Raw genomic sequence first — 15,845 nt, 5'->3', positions numbered from 1 at the left:
GTTATTAGCCCATTCTGACCTGAGATCAGATTCATACGAGGTTTCCACTGGACACACACTGGTCTGATGAACCCATTCTGACCTGAGATCAGATTCTAAAAATGTCAGTCGTTCTTCGAATTTTTCAAAAATAGCAGACCTACAAGCTCGTATCGCGCCACTCGGTGGCGCGATATGAGCTTGTAGATCTGCTATTTTTCAATAGCTAAAGCATAACATGATGCCAACACCAAAATGGGTGCCCGGTCAGAATGGGTTAGTCAAATAAAAGTGACTTATTGCACAGAAACAAGTGTTTTTCTTTACAAATGAAAAAGCCTAAATGAATGATCATACAGCACGTATTCCACCAGAATAATTAGGAAGGCAAATAAAATAAAAAACTCCCATCCTGCACATCACCTCTTCAGTCTCCTCCCATCAGGCAGGAGATATAGAAGTATCCAGAGCTCAACATGTCGCTTCAGGGATAGCACTTACCCCGTAGCCATTAGACATCTGAACTCATAGTATATGCATAATTATAGCACTTTAAAAAAACTGGATGTAATTTCCTATGCTGCTGGTTTTTGTTTTTGTATTGTATTGTCCTTCTTGTTTGTGTATCTATGGTTGTCTGTATATGTTGAGTATGAACCAAGACAAATTCCTATCAACTTGTTGACATGGCAAATAAATGATTGAATCTTGAATTGAATTGAATCTTGAATCTTGAATCTTAAAAAAAATATCCATTGAATCGTATCGAAAATCGTATCGAATCGAATCATGACCTTAACATCGAAAGTTGAATTGAATTGTGGATTAGGCGAATCGTGACAGCACTACAGTAATAATAATAATAATAATAATAATAATAATAATAATAATAGCACTACAGTATAGATACCTTCAGTTCCTCCTTGCTGTGGAAGTTGTTCAACAGATGGTGGAAGTGTAACTCTGTCATCTGTCTGAGGAGGGAGAGAAGACACGACACATACTCCCCCTGAACACGCACACGCATGCACGCACGCACGCACACACACACACACACACACACACACACACACACACACACACACACACACACACACACACACACACACACACACACACACACACACACACACACACACACACACACACAGTACATTAAAACACATTGTACTGCGTTACGGGTTAACTGAGTCTACGTCCAAAACTGAGTTTGACATGCATTAGTCTACAGACCCCCACTTGGTTCCTAACTATCATTTAGCATGGGGACCCCCTGGAACTCCCTCAAGGACCCCTGGGGGTCCACGGACGCCACTTTGGGAACCACTGATCTAGGGGACATATTTAGAGGACGTACCGTTATCTCGGCGGTGCATTGAGGACATCTCTGTCCCCTGGACGTCTCCAGGGTCTGGGACTTGGACATGATGGAGAGGAGGGTCTGCAACAGGACGTCCAGAAGACTCTCCACCATCATCTCTACTTCCTCCTGCACTGAGGACTCCTGAAGCGCACACACGCACACAGACACACACGCACGCACGCACACACGCACGCACGCACGCACACACGCACATGCAAGCAAGCACACGCACAGACACACAGACATGTTTGTGTAGGACACAGTTTGTGAACATGCACTAAAATAGGTAATAGAAAGTGTTTCATCTCCATACATTACGTTACTGTGTTAACTTATTATTCATGTCATGTGTGAGTGGATATAGGACCCGAATGGAAACAAGGCCGCAAGGTCTTTCGTCGGTGAAATCCTTTTTCGGACAAAAATGCCTGACTGTACATTGTGCTGTTTGCATTTATGTTGCCTAATAAAGTATTCAATCAAAAAAAAACGGAGTGTGACTCTGGTTTCATCTCCATACGTGTGAACGGAGTCTCACTTGCAGCTTGAATCATGCTTATGCAAATATTATATTTATTAAATATGCCGTATTCATAATGTATATCTTCCGTTACTGATGACCTCTGGGAGGTGAAATATTGAGCACCACTGATACAGAAACATGAGGTACTTCAGAATGACTTAGAAGAAGACCTTTTTAACCCATTCTGAACGGGAACCCGTTTTGGTGTTGGCATCATGTCATGCTTTAGCTATTGAAAAATAGCAGATCTACAAGCTCATAGCGCGCCACCGAGTGGCGCGCTACGAGCTTGTAGGTCTGCTATTTTTGAAAAATCGAAGAACGACTTGACATTTTTAGAATCTGATCTCAGGTCAGAATGGGTTAATCAGACCAGTGTGTGTCCAGTGGAAACCTCGTATGAATCTGATCTCAGGTCAGAATGGGTTAAGCTGTTAACCCTTACCATGCCACTGCTCTTGATGATGGAGAAGATGGTTCCCAGGATTCCAGAGCAGATCAACAGCTCCCTCTGCTGGCGGAGATGGAGGTGGATGTGATGCAACACCACAGGGAGTAGAATGCTACGGGACTCTGTGGGAGAGAGACATCCACTTTACATTGACTACAGGGAGGGAGAGGAGAGAGAGAGAGAGAGAGAGAGAGAGAGAGAGAGAGAGAGAGAGAGAGAGAGAGAGAGAGAGAGAGAGAGAGAGATAGCGCTTGTAGATCTGCTATTTTATTTAAATCATGAAAATGTGCCAGAAATCTTTGAATATATATTCTTTCACAGCAAACGTTTTTTAACTCAAATCTTTGCTCCTGGGGGGGGGGGGGGGTCCCTGGAACAACATATTTTCAGATGGGGGTCGGCGGCCAATTACATATATTTATGGGGGTCCTTGACATGAAATAGTTTGAGAACCACTGATATAGAAACACAAGGTTTCTATATCTAGCGTCTATGTCAGTACGTTTTCCAGAAAACTTTCTGATTTAGAAGACATTTGTAGAATGGTCCTCTGATACCAGATCTGTACCTGGGAAAAAGAAGAAGACCCAGTGCATTGTGGGATGTGTAGTTCGGTGTGTAGAGTAGACCCAGTGCATTGTGGGATGTGTAGTTCTATGTACTCTAACCTGGGAAGGAGAAGAGCCTGCCCTCCACGGTCTAACGGTGTGTAGACCCAGTGCATTGTGGGATGTGTAGTTCGGTGTGTAGAGTAGACCCAGTGTATTGTGGGATGTGTAGTTCTCTGTACTCTAACCTGGGAAGAAGAAGAGCCTGCCCTCCACGGTCTAACGGTGTGTAGACCCAGTGCATTGTGGGATGTGTAGTTCAGTGTGTAGACCCAGTGTATTGTGGGATGTGTAGTTCGGTGTGTAGAGTAGACCCAGTGCATTGTGGGATGTGTAGTTCTCTGTACTCTAACCTGGGAAGGAGAAGAGCCTGCCCTCCACGGTCTAACGGTGTGTAGACCCAGTGCATTGTGGGATGTGTAGTTCTCTGTACTCTAACCTGGGAAGGAGAAGAGCCTGCCCTCCACGGTCTAACGGTGTGTAGACCCAGTGCATTGTGGGATGTGTAGTTCGGTGTGTAGAGTAGACCCAGTGCATTGTGGGATGTGTAGTTCGGTGTGTAGAGTAGACCCAGTGCATTGTGGGATGTGTAGTTCGGTGTGTAGACCCAGTGCATTGTGGGATGTGTAGTTCGGTGTGTAGAGTAGACCCAGTGCATTGTGGGATGTGTAGTTCGGTGTGTAGACCCAGTGCATTGTGGGATGTGTAGTTCGGTGTGTAGACCCAGTGCATTGTGGGATGCGTAGTTCTCTGTACTCTAACCTGGGAAGAAGAACAGGCGGCTCTCCACGGTGCGCTGGACGCTCTGAAGCTTGACCACGTCCATGGACTGCCCGCTGACGTCCACCGTGCTGGGCATGCTGCCCAGGGCGCCTCCCACCGTGCTGGGCATGCTGCCCAGGGTGCCCCGCACGTACTCCGCCACCTCCTGGACCGTAAACATCTGGAGCAGCTCGTCAAAGATGTCCGGGAAGCTGTTCAGCAGGGCGGCCTGGGGGGGAGAGAGAGAGAGAGAGAGAGATGGAGAGAGAGAGGTTCAACAAGGCTGCATGTGGTGAGAAGAAAAACAACAGTGGAAGAGCCGTAGTCTGAAAACCCACCTCTTCAGACTCCACCTTAGACCGTAGCCCCTCCCCTAGCCCCTCCCCTAGCCTCGACCACCCTACAGCCCGTAGCCCCTCCCCTAGCCTCGACCACCTTACAGCCCGTAGCCCCTCCCCTATCCTCGACCACCTTACAGCCCGTAGCCCCTCCCCTATCCTCGACCACCTTACAGCCAGTAGCCCCTCCCCTATCCTCGACCACCTTACAGCCCGTAGCCCCTCCCCTAGCCTCGACCACCTTACAGCCCGTAGCCCCTCCCCTATCCTCGACCACCCTACAGCCCGTAGCCCCTCCCCTAGCCTCCACCACCTTACAGCCCCATAGGCAGACCCATAGACTGTTTATCTGTCTTACAGGCAGACCCATAGACTGTTTATCTGTCTCACAGACAGACCCATAGACTGTTTATCTGTCTCACAGACAGACCCATAGACTGTTTATCTGTCTTACAGGCAGACCCATAGACTGTTTATCAGTCTTACAGGCAGACCCATGGACTGTTTATCTGTCTTACAGGCAGACCTATGGGGACCATTTGGCCCAGAATATCTAATTGGCCGTTATCAGGGTGAACATGTAATTAATGGGGCTAGTTCTCAGAGGAGAACCTGGAGATGTTGTTGCTTGGTGCGTACAGTGGACGGACGGACAGACAGACGTCTGTACTCAACCACAACATTACTGTAGCCAGCATGAGACAGATACAATTAACCCATTTAGACCTGAGTAAAGTTTCTACAAATGCCTTCTAAATCATGACAGTTTTCTGAAAAAAAAACCCATACCCTGTTTCTATATCAGTGGTTCTCAAACATTTTTATGTCAAGGACCCCCAAAAATATATGAATTTGGCCGCCGACCCCCATATGAAAATATGTTGTTCCAGGGACCCCAGGGAACATAGCGCGGCACTCGGTGACAATTCGTTTGAAGTCACAAACAGGTTTGAAACACCAGAGGGAGTGCAACGAACCATGTACAACCCAAATTCGGCACAAACAAGGGACTAAATTATTTTCGCTCCTATGCCACCAAAATGTGGAACGCCCTACCAACAGTCATTAAGACATGCGAATCCCTTGACTCCTTCGAAACCGCTCTCAAAGGGCACCTACGGACGGCTGCAATTCCGGAAAATCTGAATCCATTTCCCCTCACTGTATAATATGTTTATTTTCCCTTTTTACCTACTTTATGATGAATTCCTGTTCTGTTCTTTGACTATATAGAAGGGTCTATTTGTACGTCTCTAAATGTTTTGATGAATTGAACAAGGTGGACCCTTAATTGGGTGTAATGCTTAATTGGGTCGTCCACTCACAGTTAACAGTTTTTGTATTGAGTTTGTGCTGTAATTGAAATGTACTGTAATTCTGCAAGCTGTTAATAAATATTTAAATCAACCCATCAGAAAGTGAAAGTGAATCCAGTTTTCACTCATTGACTTACTTGGCCAAACAGAGGCATGCGGCTGGCCACACCCCCTAAATCGTCCAATAGCAACGCAGGACGACAGGAAACAGGAAGTGATGGGGACGCACGGAAATTAAAGGCGGAAAATAAAACACAAAATAGAGAAATTATAATGAAATTAAATGAAGACAAAACAAACAGAGAAATCATAGTGAAACACCTATAGTGAATGCTTGTACATGACGGAAATAATGAACTCATAACCTATAAAGATAAGAACGTGTGAAATTAATACGATGCAAAAAGAAACGTCAACATAAATCAGATAAATCATATTATAGTGAAACACGTACAGACAATGAATACTTGTGATACTTGTAATATTACAAAATAATTCATGCATAACCAAAATATAAGAGCACAAGATGACCCAGAGGGGACAGGGGGAGAGGGGGACAGGGGGGACAGGGGGAGAGGGGACAGGGGACAGGGAGGACAGGGGGACAGGGGACAGGGGACAGGAGGGACAGGGGACAGGGAGGACAGGGGGACAGGGGACAGGGGGGACAGGGGGAGAGGGGACAGGGGACAGGGAGGACAGGGGGACAGGGGACAGGGGGACAGGGGACAGGGGGACAGGGGACAGGGAGGACAGGGGGAGAGGGGGACAGGGGACAGGGAGGACAGGGGAGACAGGGGGGACAGGGGACATGGGGACAGGGGGACAGGGGGGACAGGGGACAGGGGAGAGGGGGACAGGGGACAGGGAGGACAGGGGGGACAGGGGGAGAGGGGGACAGGGGACAGGGAGGACAGGGGGGACAGGGGACAGGGGGAGAGGGGGACAGGGAGGACAGGGGGGACAGGGGACAGGAGGACAGGGGACATGGGGACAGGGGGACAGGGCATTGAGGGTACCAGAGGGGACAGGGGACAGGGGGACATGGGGACAGGGGGGACAGGGAGGACAGGGCATTGAGGGTACCAGAGGGGACAGGGGACATGGGGACAGGGGACAGGGAGGACAGGGGGGACATGGGGACAGGGCATTGAGGGTACCAGAGGGGACAGGAGGACAGGGAGGACATGGGGACAGGGCATTGAGGGTACCAGAGGGGACATGGGGACAGGAGGACAGGGAGGACATGGGGACAGGGCATTGAGGGTACCAGAGGGGACAGGGGACATGGGGACAGGGGACAGGGAGGACAGGGGGGACATGGGGACATGGGGACAGGGCATTGAGGGTACCAGAGGGGACAGGAGGACAGGGAGGACATGGGGACAGGGCATTGAGGGTACCAGAGGGGACATGGGGACAGGAGGACAGGGAGGACATGGGGACAGGGCATTGAGGGTACCAGAGGGGACAGGAGGACAGGGAGGACATGGGGACAGGGCATTGAGGGTACCAGAGGGGACATGGGGACAGGAGGACAGGGAGGACATGGGGACAGGGCATTGAGGGTACCAGAGGGGACAGGGGACATGGGGACAGGGGACAGGGAGGACAGGAGGACAGGGAGGACATGGGGACAGGGCATTGAGGGTACCTGTGTGAACACCAGCGTCTCAGAGCTCCGTCCGTCCAGACTGAGGACGAAGCGGATGGACTGGAACAGCTCCTGGACGGAGACGCGGAACGCTTCCTCCTCCATCCCACAGGTGGCGCGAGAGTACAGGATACGACTCTGGACGATGAACTTAAACAGGTACTCCAAGGCCTGGGGAGCAGAGGGTTAATATACACTCTATAAGGCCTGGGGAGGAGAGGGTTAATATATGTGACCAGTGCCAGTGGTTTAATATACAAGGGGGCATTTTTCATTTTTCAGTTCTTTACATATTATGAAACTGCACACTGTAACCTTTCATATGATGTATTGCTCATTGAAATTGGGGGGGAAATGAAGAAGATATGACCATTTGAAATTTGTTGAACTGTAAACACCAAAGTACATAATTTGCCATTCTAAGATTTCAAAGTATTTAGCATCTCTGAGCCCAGGAATGGGTGTGACAATAGATACTTGTCTCCACGCCTAGATACTTGCATAAACACTCCCCCCATTCACTAACCACTCCCCCCACTTAGCTGTCAACTGCACAGAATGACTTGAGTGGACACTTAGTAAAACAAAGTGGGCTCTTAGAATAAGAATAAATAGAGATGGGAATTAGAATTAGTTTGTTTATTTTCATACATACTTGAATTTGCATACTGTGACAATGACAAATAAGAGTGGCATAAGAATAAAATACAACTAACAGTTTAACATTGCACTTTCCCTGTGACTAAATAAATATACAGTTTAAATTTGCACTTCCCCTGGGACTAAAAAGTATAAAGGTTTAAAATTGCACTTTGCCTGGGACTAAATACATAAAGTTTAAAATCTCACTTTGTCTGTGACTAGAAATATATACAGTTTCAAATTGCACTTTCCCTGGGACTAAAAAGTATAAAGGTTTAAAATTGCACTTTGCCTGGGACTAAATACATAAAGTTTAAAATCTCACTTTGTCTGTGGACTAGAAATATATACAGTTTCAAATTGCACTTTCCCTGGGACTAAAAAGTATAAAGGTTTAAAATTGCACTTTGCCTGGGACTAAATACATAAAGTTTAAAATCCCACTTTGTCTGTGGACTAGAAATATATACAGTTTCAAATTGAAAACTGTACTAAAAAAGTTTAAAAGCTAGGCAGTTTATAAATGTTACACTCGGACAGTCTTCTTTGGTGCTGTGGACTTTGGTTTGGGGCACGTTGTGTCTTGTGCATCATCACGACAGAACTTTCTGAGTTCTTTAAAAAGATATTCCTGACGGGCTGTGTCCAGTCCAGGTGGGGGTTGTACTGGAAGACCATGTACTGGGGGTAAGACCTTGGGATCTTTGAGCAGCTGAAACTCCACTACTTTTGAGTCACGGTGTTTTTGGGCCATGACAACACCAGGCTTCGTGGTGTCAAAACGGAAGTGCTGGTAGCTCTTTATCTGTGGGAGTTTGCGGAAGTAGGGAGTCAGGTGTTTTTGCCAGTCGAAGCCTTCAACAAGCACTGTCCCATCTTCATGTCCGACAAGCTGGGAGAGGTTCACTCCCTTCTCCTCAGAGCTTTTAGCCATCACTGTCGCGATGTCTGCCAGGGTGTCAACTCTGCTTCTCCTGTAGACTTGTTTGAACAGTCCAAAGCACCAGTCAGGACCAAACTTCGTGTGGCCAGCAATCAGCAGGTGGACTCCCAGCTTCAAGTGGAGCTTGTGAATGGTTCTCCACACACAGTACCAGAGCATGAAGTTGTTTTTGTTTTGGCCACTGCAGTTGTCACAATGAAGGTCAACGTATTTTTCTCCAACTCCATAGTTGTTGAAAAAATGATGCAAGTAGCTGATGACTGCATTACTGCCTTTTCCTGATGCCATGCCTTCGTCAATCAGGTAATTCACTTGCTTCGCCAATCCTTCACAGTGGATACCAAAAAGGCCACACTTGCGTGCAGTGAGGAAAAACAACTGGCTAACCTGGAGAGAAGATGAAGGGTAGTGCACCTGAAAGAAGAAACATAGAAAAAACAAATATTATACATTAAAATCAATATCTTGACTGAATACAGAATGGACATTGCTACGACAGTAATATGCAAGGCCCTCTGGAGTAAGTGTGGAAATGTAGTGGCATCATCAAAGTTGCCCACCCCTGATGTATATGAACCCTTACACTGTGACTGTGATTTTATGTTTATCTGCAAATACAAAAAAATATCCTAACACATGCCTATCACAGTAACACAGTCAACAAACAATAGTGAGGATGAGAATCATTCTTACCTGTTGTGCGAAATCAAAGCTGTAGTGCATTGTGATGTCCCTGCTTGCATGTCTGGAGGGGCCTAGAGACAGCTCCTCATCCGCACAGATCTTCTTACTGGCAGCTGACATCTCCTGGTACAACTGACGCTCTCTATGAACACGTGCCAGGTGATCGATTTGCTCCTGGTGCCTTTCTGCCCTCTTCTCGTCGCTTAGGTTGACACTTCGGCTCAGCTGGTAGTTGTCTTTGTAGCACTGCCAGCACAGATCGGTCCTGGGTTTGACGCTTGTTACCTGAGGGATAATCGCCTTCCACAACCTTCGGAAGCAGCTCAGTCCAACAACTCGTTTCCCTGCAATAGAGAGAAAGAGAGACTTAATTAAAATGGGCTGTGTACATACATCCTATACACCACTTAATCAGAAAGAGAGACTTAATTAAAAAGCTGTGTACAACTGTACATACATCCTATAGGCCTATTAAAAAATAATTAAATAAATAAAACATCAAGAAAAAATATTTCAACAATAGCTGATCTACAAGCTCACTCTTTTTTATTTTTTCAAAACAATAACCTACCATCTTCCATTGCAGCCTTGTAGAGACGCCAGACTGATGCTTTGGTCACATTACTTGGCAACAACTTCAGGCTGTAATCCTTGTGTCCAGGATGTCGACCAGGCAAAGATATGGCATGGACCTCTGCATAGTTTGTTATGAATGTCAACACCAATGTGATGTCCTCTTTAGTCAGAAACTTCTTGTTCGTTCTGGGAGTCTTTTTCCTCTGCCGTGGAGTGATACCATTCTCCTTGTAGTGTCGCTTAATTGCATTTAGAAGGGTGCTGCTGATCCTGAACAAAAACAACACAAACGCTGGGTTACTAACTAACAACGTTAGTATGCCTGGACTCTATTTACTGTTCAGCGCTTGGATCCGGTCTAGAGCCCACCCACTTAAACATAAACATACATACACGCACACAAACGTTTCCGTATCCGCTCTATACCGGATGTTGTTATAAACAGCGCTAACGCTAACAACACACTGCAAATTAAAACGCTACTGCATCATGTATCAGTCTTACTTAAAACAAACTCATAAACTCATAAACAGACTGATTTCAGAGACTAGATCCTGAATATATACAAGATGATAATGAAACTCACCCATAGATGAAGCAAAAGGTAGCTCGACACACCACGATGGCGTTCACCATGTATGTGGATCTGTTGAACTTTCGCTTCGCGTTGACTTTCTTCGTGGATTGAGTCATTTCGGAGTCGTTCATACAAGTCTTTATAATCGCCAAAATAACAAGGTCTTTCTGGTCCTTTGTCAAAGCTGCCATGTCTGTTCGGGTCTCCCAGATCATGTCTGGATCGAGTTGTTTACTGCAAGACGAATGCGGCTGTTCTACGTTCTCTTTTGATCTTTTATGACACCCGCAATCAAAGTTTATTATTTTCTCCATTTCTGCTGGTCGGTCGGTGTCCACTGCTACATTATTGACTTCTGGTACAAGTAAAAGCGAGGCGATGCCGACCTGTACACCACCCGGCCCAGCTGTCCCTCCAGACTCGTCTTCCTCGTCCTCGTTATCACAACACAAACTCCTGTTGATTTGATCGAAAACAACGCCATGGTCTTCATCATCAGTGTCCGATTCATCCGTGAGCTCTGAACCCGGATCACTGCCAGCGTGTATGAAATCAGAAATAAATGTTCCCAGGAGATCGTCTTGTGCCTGTCCATTTAAAGCGTTAAGCAAGCGTTCCAATTCAAAGTTACTAGCCATGATCACAAACAAACAACAAGAATGATGTTGTGTTTACTGACAGCCTGAACACGTTGCTACTTATGGGCGGTGATCGGCTACGTGAAACTGGAGAACAATACATAGGTATGGCCAATCGAAACAGCTCTATGTAAATACGTGCAGGAATGTTCACACCCCCAAAATACGGAAAATAATCTTTCATTATAGAGACATTTTTGCAACGTAATTACAACGACTTAATGACACTAAAACGACTTTCTGATGGAATAAAAACATTCTTTAACATTACAACTGTGTTAATGTGGCTAAAAACGAAAACCACCAAAAAAAAAAGAAGAATACATTTCGTTATATTGTGAAGTTTCATTACTGCCGACTTGTGGTTTAAATCACTGGCACTGGTCACATATACTCTATAAGGCCTGGGGAGCAGAGGGTTAATATTCAATATTAACATTTAGTTCATGTAAAGTTAAGCCATTCTGACCTGAGATCAGATGACAGTTTTCTGAAAAAGCTATGTTTCTAAGTCAGCCGTTCTTCGATTTTTCAAAAATAGCAGACCTACAAGTCTGTGTCTCACCCTCATATGTAATATGATTATAGAAAACTGTCTCACCCTCATTATGTAATATGATTATAGAAATCTGTCTCACCCTCATTATGTAATATGATTATAGAAAACTGTCTCACCCTCATATGAGATGTGTTTATAGAAAACTGTCTCACCCTCATATGAAATGTGTTTATAGAAAACTGTCTCACCCTCATATGTAATATGATTATAGAAAACTGTCTCACCCTCATATGTAATATGATTATAGAAAACTGTCTCACCCTCATATGAAATATGATTATAGAAAACTGTCTCACCCTCATATGAAATGTGTCTATAGAAAACTGTCTCACCCTCATATGAAATATGATTATAGAAAACTGTCTCACCCTCATATGTAATATGATTATAGAAAACTGTCTCACCCTCATATGAAATGTGTTTATAGAAAACTGTCTCACCCTCATTATGTAATATGATTATAGAAAACTGTCTCACCCTCATATGTAATATGATTATAGAAAACTGTCTCACCCTCATATGTAATATGATTATAGAAAACTGTCTCACCCTCATTATGTAATATGATTATAGAAAACTGTCTCACCCTCATTATGTAATATTATAGAAAACTGTCTCACCCTCATTATGTAATATGATTATAGAAAACTGTCTCACCCTCATATGAAATATGATTATAGAAAACTGTCTCACCCTCATATGAAATATGATTATAGAAAACTGTCTCACCCTCATATGAAATGTGTTTATAGAAAACTGTCTCACCCTCATATGAAATATGATTATAGAAAACTGTCTCACCCTCATATGAAATGTGTTTATAGAAAACTGTCTCACCCTCATATGAAATGTGCTTATAGAAAACTGTCTCACCCTCATATGAAATATGATTATAGAAAACTGTCTCACCCTCATATGAAATGTGTCTATAGAAAACTGTCTCACCCTCATATGAAATATGATTATAGAAAACTGTCTCACCCTCATATGAAATATGATTATAGAAAACTGTCTCACCCTCATATGAAATGTGTTTACAGAAAACTGTCTCACCCTCATATGAAATGTGCTTATAGAAAACTGTCTCACCCTCATATGAAATGTGTTTATAGAAAACTGTCTCACCCTCATATGAAATGTGTTTATAGAAAACTGTCTCACCCTCATATGAAATGTGATTATAGAAAACTGTCTCACCCTCATATGAAATATGATTATAGAAAACTGTCTCACCCTCATATGAAATGTGTCTATAGAAAACTGTCTCACCCTCATATGAAATGTGTCTATAGAAAACTGTCTCACCCTCATATGAAATATGATTATAGAAAACTGTCTCACCCTCATATGAAATGTGTCTATAGAAAACTGTCTCACCCTCATATGAAATATGATTATAGAAAACTGTCTCACCCTCATATGAAATATGATTATAGAAAACTGTCTCACCCTCATATGAAATGTGTTTATAGAAAACTGTCTCACCCTCATATGAAATGTGCTTATAGAAAACTGTCTCACCCTCATATGAAATATGATTATAGAAAACTGTCTCACCCTCATATGAAATGTGTTTAGAGAAAACTGTCTCACCCTCATATGAAATGTGTCTATAGAAAACTGTCTCACCCTCATGGCTTCCTGGATGTGATCCTGTCTCACCACCTCTGCCGAGCGGTCCATGTACCACTTCAGACAGCGAATCAGCTCCCTGCGAGAGAGAGAGAGAGAGAGAGAGAGAGAGAGAGAGAGAGCACGCACGCACGAAAATATGAATCGCGTATCGTATGGTATTTATCAGTAGTATATCTTAGCCTCGTACAAGGCCAACTCTTGTTGTGACAAATCATGACAACAAACACATTTCTTTTTGGGCCGAACAAAGAATTAGACAGAAGAAGAAAACGGCAGGTTACAAGACTTTTTGTTGTTGTTTTTCTTCCTTGTGATTATTTGTTTTGGTCCAAAATATTGTGTTTATTGTCATGATTCGTCACGACTCGAGTTGGCTTTGTCCGCGGCGTAACCGTCTTTAAATAAATACGTTTTGAAATGCGTCTATGGGGAAAATGCATTGGGAATCATTTCCTGGGCCTGGCGTCGTCATGAAAGGGGGCGGGACTGGGCCTGGCGACGTCATGAAAGGGGGCGGGACTGGGCATGACGTCGTCATGAAAGGGGGTGGGACTGTGACGCTATAGTATCAGTATTACAGTATTACCGTGGCCCAATTGAAGTGGTTCTGGATGTAACAGTAGTAAGGTTAAGGTTAGGTTTAGGGGGTAGGTTTAGGGGGTAGGGTTTAGGGGGTAGGGTTTAGGGGTAGGGTTTAGGGGGTAGGGTTTAGGGGGTAGGGGTTTAGGGGGTAGGGGTTTAGGGGGTAGGGTTTAGGGGGTAGGGTTTAGGGGGTAGGTCTTACTTATAGGCCGTGGCTCCATTGAAGTGGTTCTGGATGTAGGAATCCATGACGGGTCTGAAGTGGTAGAACCTGCTGTCTCTGAGTAGGTTGATGATGAACACCTGACAGACAGACACACACACACACACACACACACACACACACACACGTGAATTCATGTCATCATTTTCATAATTTATGTCATATGTAGATGAGCAAATTGGCTAACCAATCACATAAATGTAGTTGTTCATGAGATTATGTATGATGACAAGAGCACCCCTCACTTCACACATGTGTGATTTATTGTAACATGATTGGCTATCCTACAATATGACGTCATCACAACCATGTCATTGTTCTTTAAAAGGAATTGTCCGACGCACTAAACATCAGTTAGCGACTCGCAACGAGGAAACCGAGCTGCCTTCATCCTAAAAAGTTAATCTGTAAAGTAGTTTTAAACACTCGTTGACGGTGGAGCTGCTGCTGTGAAATGGTTCACTGGGCGATACATCTGGAAGGAGAGCATAAGAAGGGCCTGGCTGCTGCTGTGGTGGTCGGACACGAGATCTACTGCTTTGGAGGAGATGTAAACCAGAGGGAAGGAGACGACATTAAAGTACACGTCTTAAACACAGTGTCTTTATGCTGGAGGACGTTGACCCCTGGAACAGGAGAACGCCACCTTGAGGTTCCCTCCAGGCGTGACGGCCACACAGCTGTGATCATTGGAGACACCGTCTACCTCTGGGGAGGGTATCCTTACTGCAATGTGCTTTATGCATTTGATGTCGACGCCCACAGATGGTTCAAACCACAGGTTTCAGGGACTGTCCCAGAGAAGATGATGAACCACTCAGCCTGTGTGTTCTGGAAGGTCATGTTTATCCATGGAGGATGGACCCAGCTGACTGGACGCACTAATGACATCTACAAGTTGGACACCAGCACAATGGTCTGGGCTGTAATCAACACCAGAGGAACTCCGCCTCCTGCTTCATCAGATCACTCTGCTACCATCATCGGGACAAAGATGTTTGTATTTGGGGGCTACAGGTGTGTTCAGCACCACAACACCATCAGAGTGTTTGACACAGAGACCAACGTCTGGCTGGACACACCTTCTGCACAGCCTCTTCCAGAAGGACGCTGTGATCATTCAGCCTTTACCTACAATGGAGAGCTGTACATATTTGGTGGCTGTAAGGATGACTATAACCACTACTTCAATGATCTGTGGGGATTCAACCCAGAAACCTTCTCCTGGAAGAAGGTTGAGCCCAAGGGGAAAGGCCCGTCTCCGACATCTAGGATGTGCTGTTGCATGATGGGAGATCGTATCATCCTCTTTGGAGGAGACGACACCCCTGGTGACCTGTATGTCTTTGACTTCAGTCCTAGCATCAAGACATTATGTAAGCTAGCAGTTATTCAGTACGGTCTGGATCAGTCTGGACTCCCACACAACATCAGGTGGGAACTGGCAGCCATGAGACTAGCAACAGCCAATAGGAACTGGCAGCCATGTGACTAGCGACAGCCAATAGGAAGTGGCAGCCATGTGACTAGCAACAGCCAATAGGAACTGGCAGCCATGTGACTAGCAACAGCCAATAGGAACTGGCAGCCATGTGTACTCAGAAGTTTCCCCTTCTGTGATTTTCCGGAATATTCAAATAATCTATCCATCTTCAACCGCTTATCCGTAGTCGGGTCGCGGGGACAACAGCTCCAACAGAGAGCTCCATACTTCCCTCTCCAGAGCAACATTAGTAACAGTGAGTCGATGTGTTTCCTCCAACTGGTCCTTGGTCTGCCCCGGGGTCTCCTC

At 45.1% G+C, this 15,845-nt stretch overlaps 1 protein-coding gene across 1 annotated transcript in view; it reads right to left on the bottom strand.

Moving 5' to 3' along the window:
• LOC308316018 (dedicator of cytokinesis protein 3-like) overlaps positions 1–15,845 on the bottom strand; it is a gene marked incomplete at both ends in the record, with an annotated part of 109,310 nt that overhangs the window by 34,375 nt on the left and 59,090 nt on the right. Inside the window, 7 exons of the mRNA XM_080764336.1 lie at positions 890–988; positions 1,337–1,483; positions 2,311–2,438; positions 3,687–3,915; positions 6,995–7,165; positions 13,243–13,324; positions 14,033–14,133. Of these exons, the coding sequence (XP_080620462.1) occupies positions 890–988; positions 1,337–1,483; positions 2,311–2,438; positions 3,687–3,915; positions 6,995–7,165; positions 13,243–13,324; positions 14,033–14,133 (957 nt within the window). The remainder of the gene's footprint in view (positions 1–889; positions 989–1,336; positions 1,484–2,310; positions 2,439–3,686; positions 3,916–6,994; positions 7,166–13,242; positions 13,325–14,032; positions 14,134–15,845) is intronic.

The sequence above is a fragment of the Protomyctophum bolini genome (assembly GCF_963924005.1).
Source record: "Protomyctophum bolini genome assembly, chromosome: 5".
NCBI lineage: Eukaryota > Metazoa > Chordata > Actinopteri > Myctophiformes > Myctophidae > Protomyctophum > Protomyctophum bolini.
Note: the sequence above shows the minus strand (reverse complement) of the source record. Positions and strands in the feature narration are given on the sequence as shown.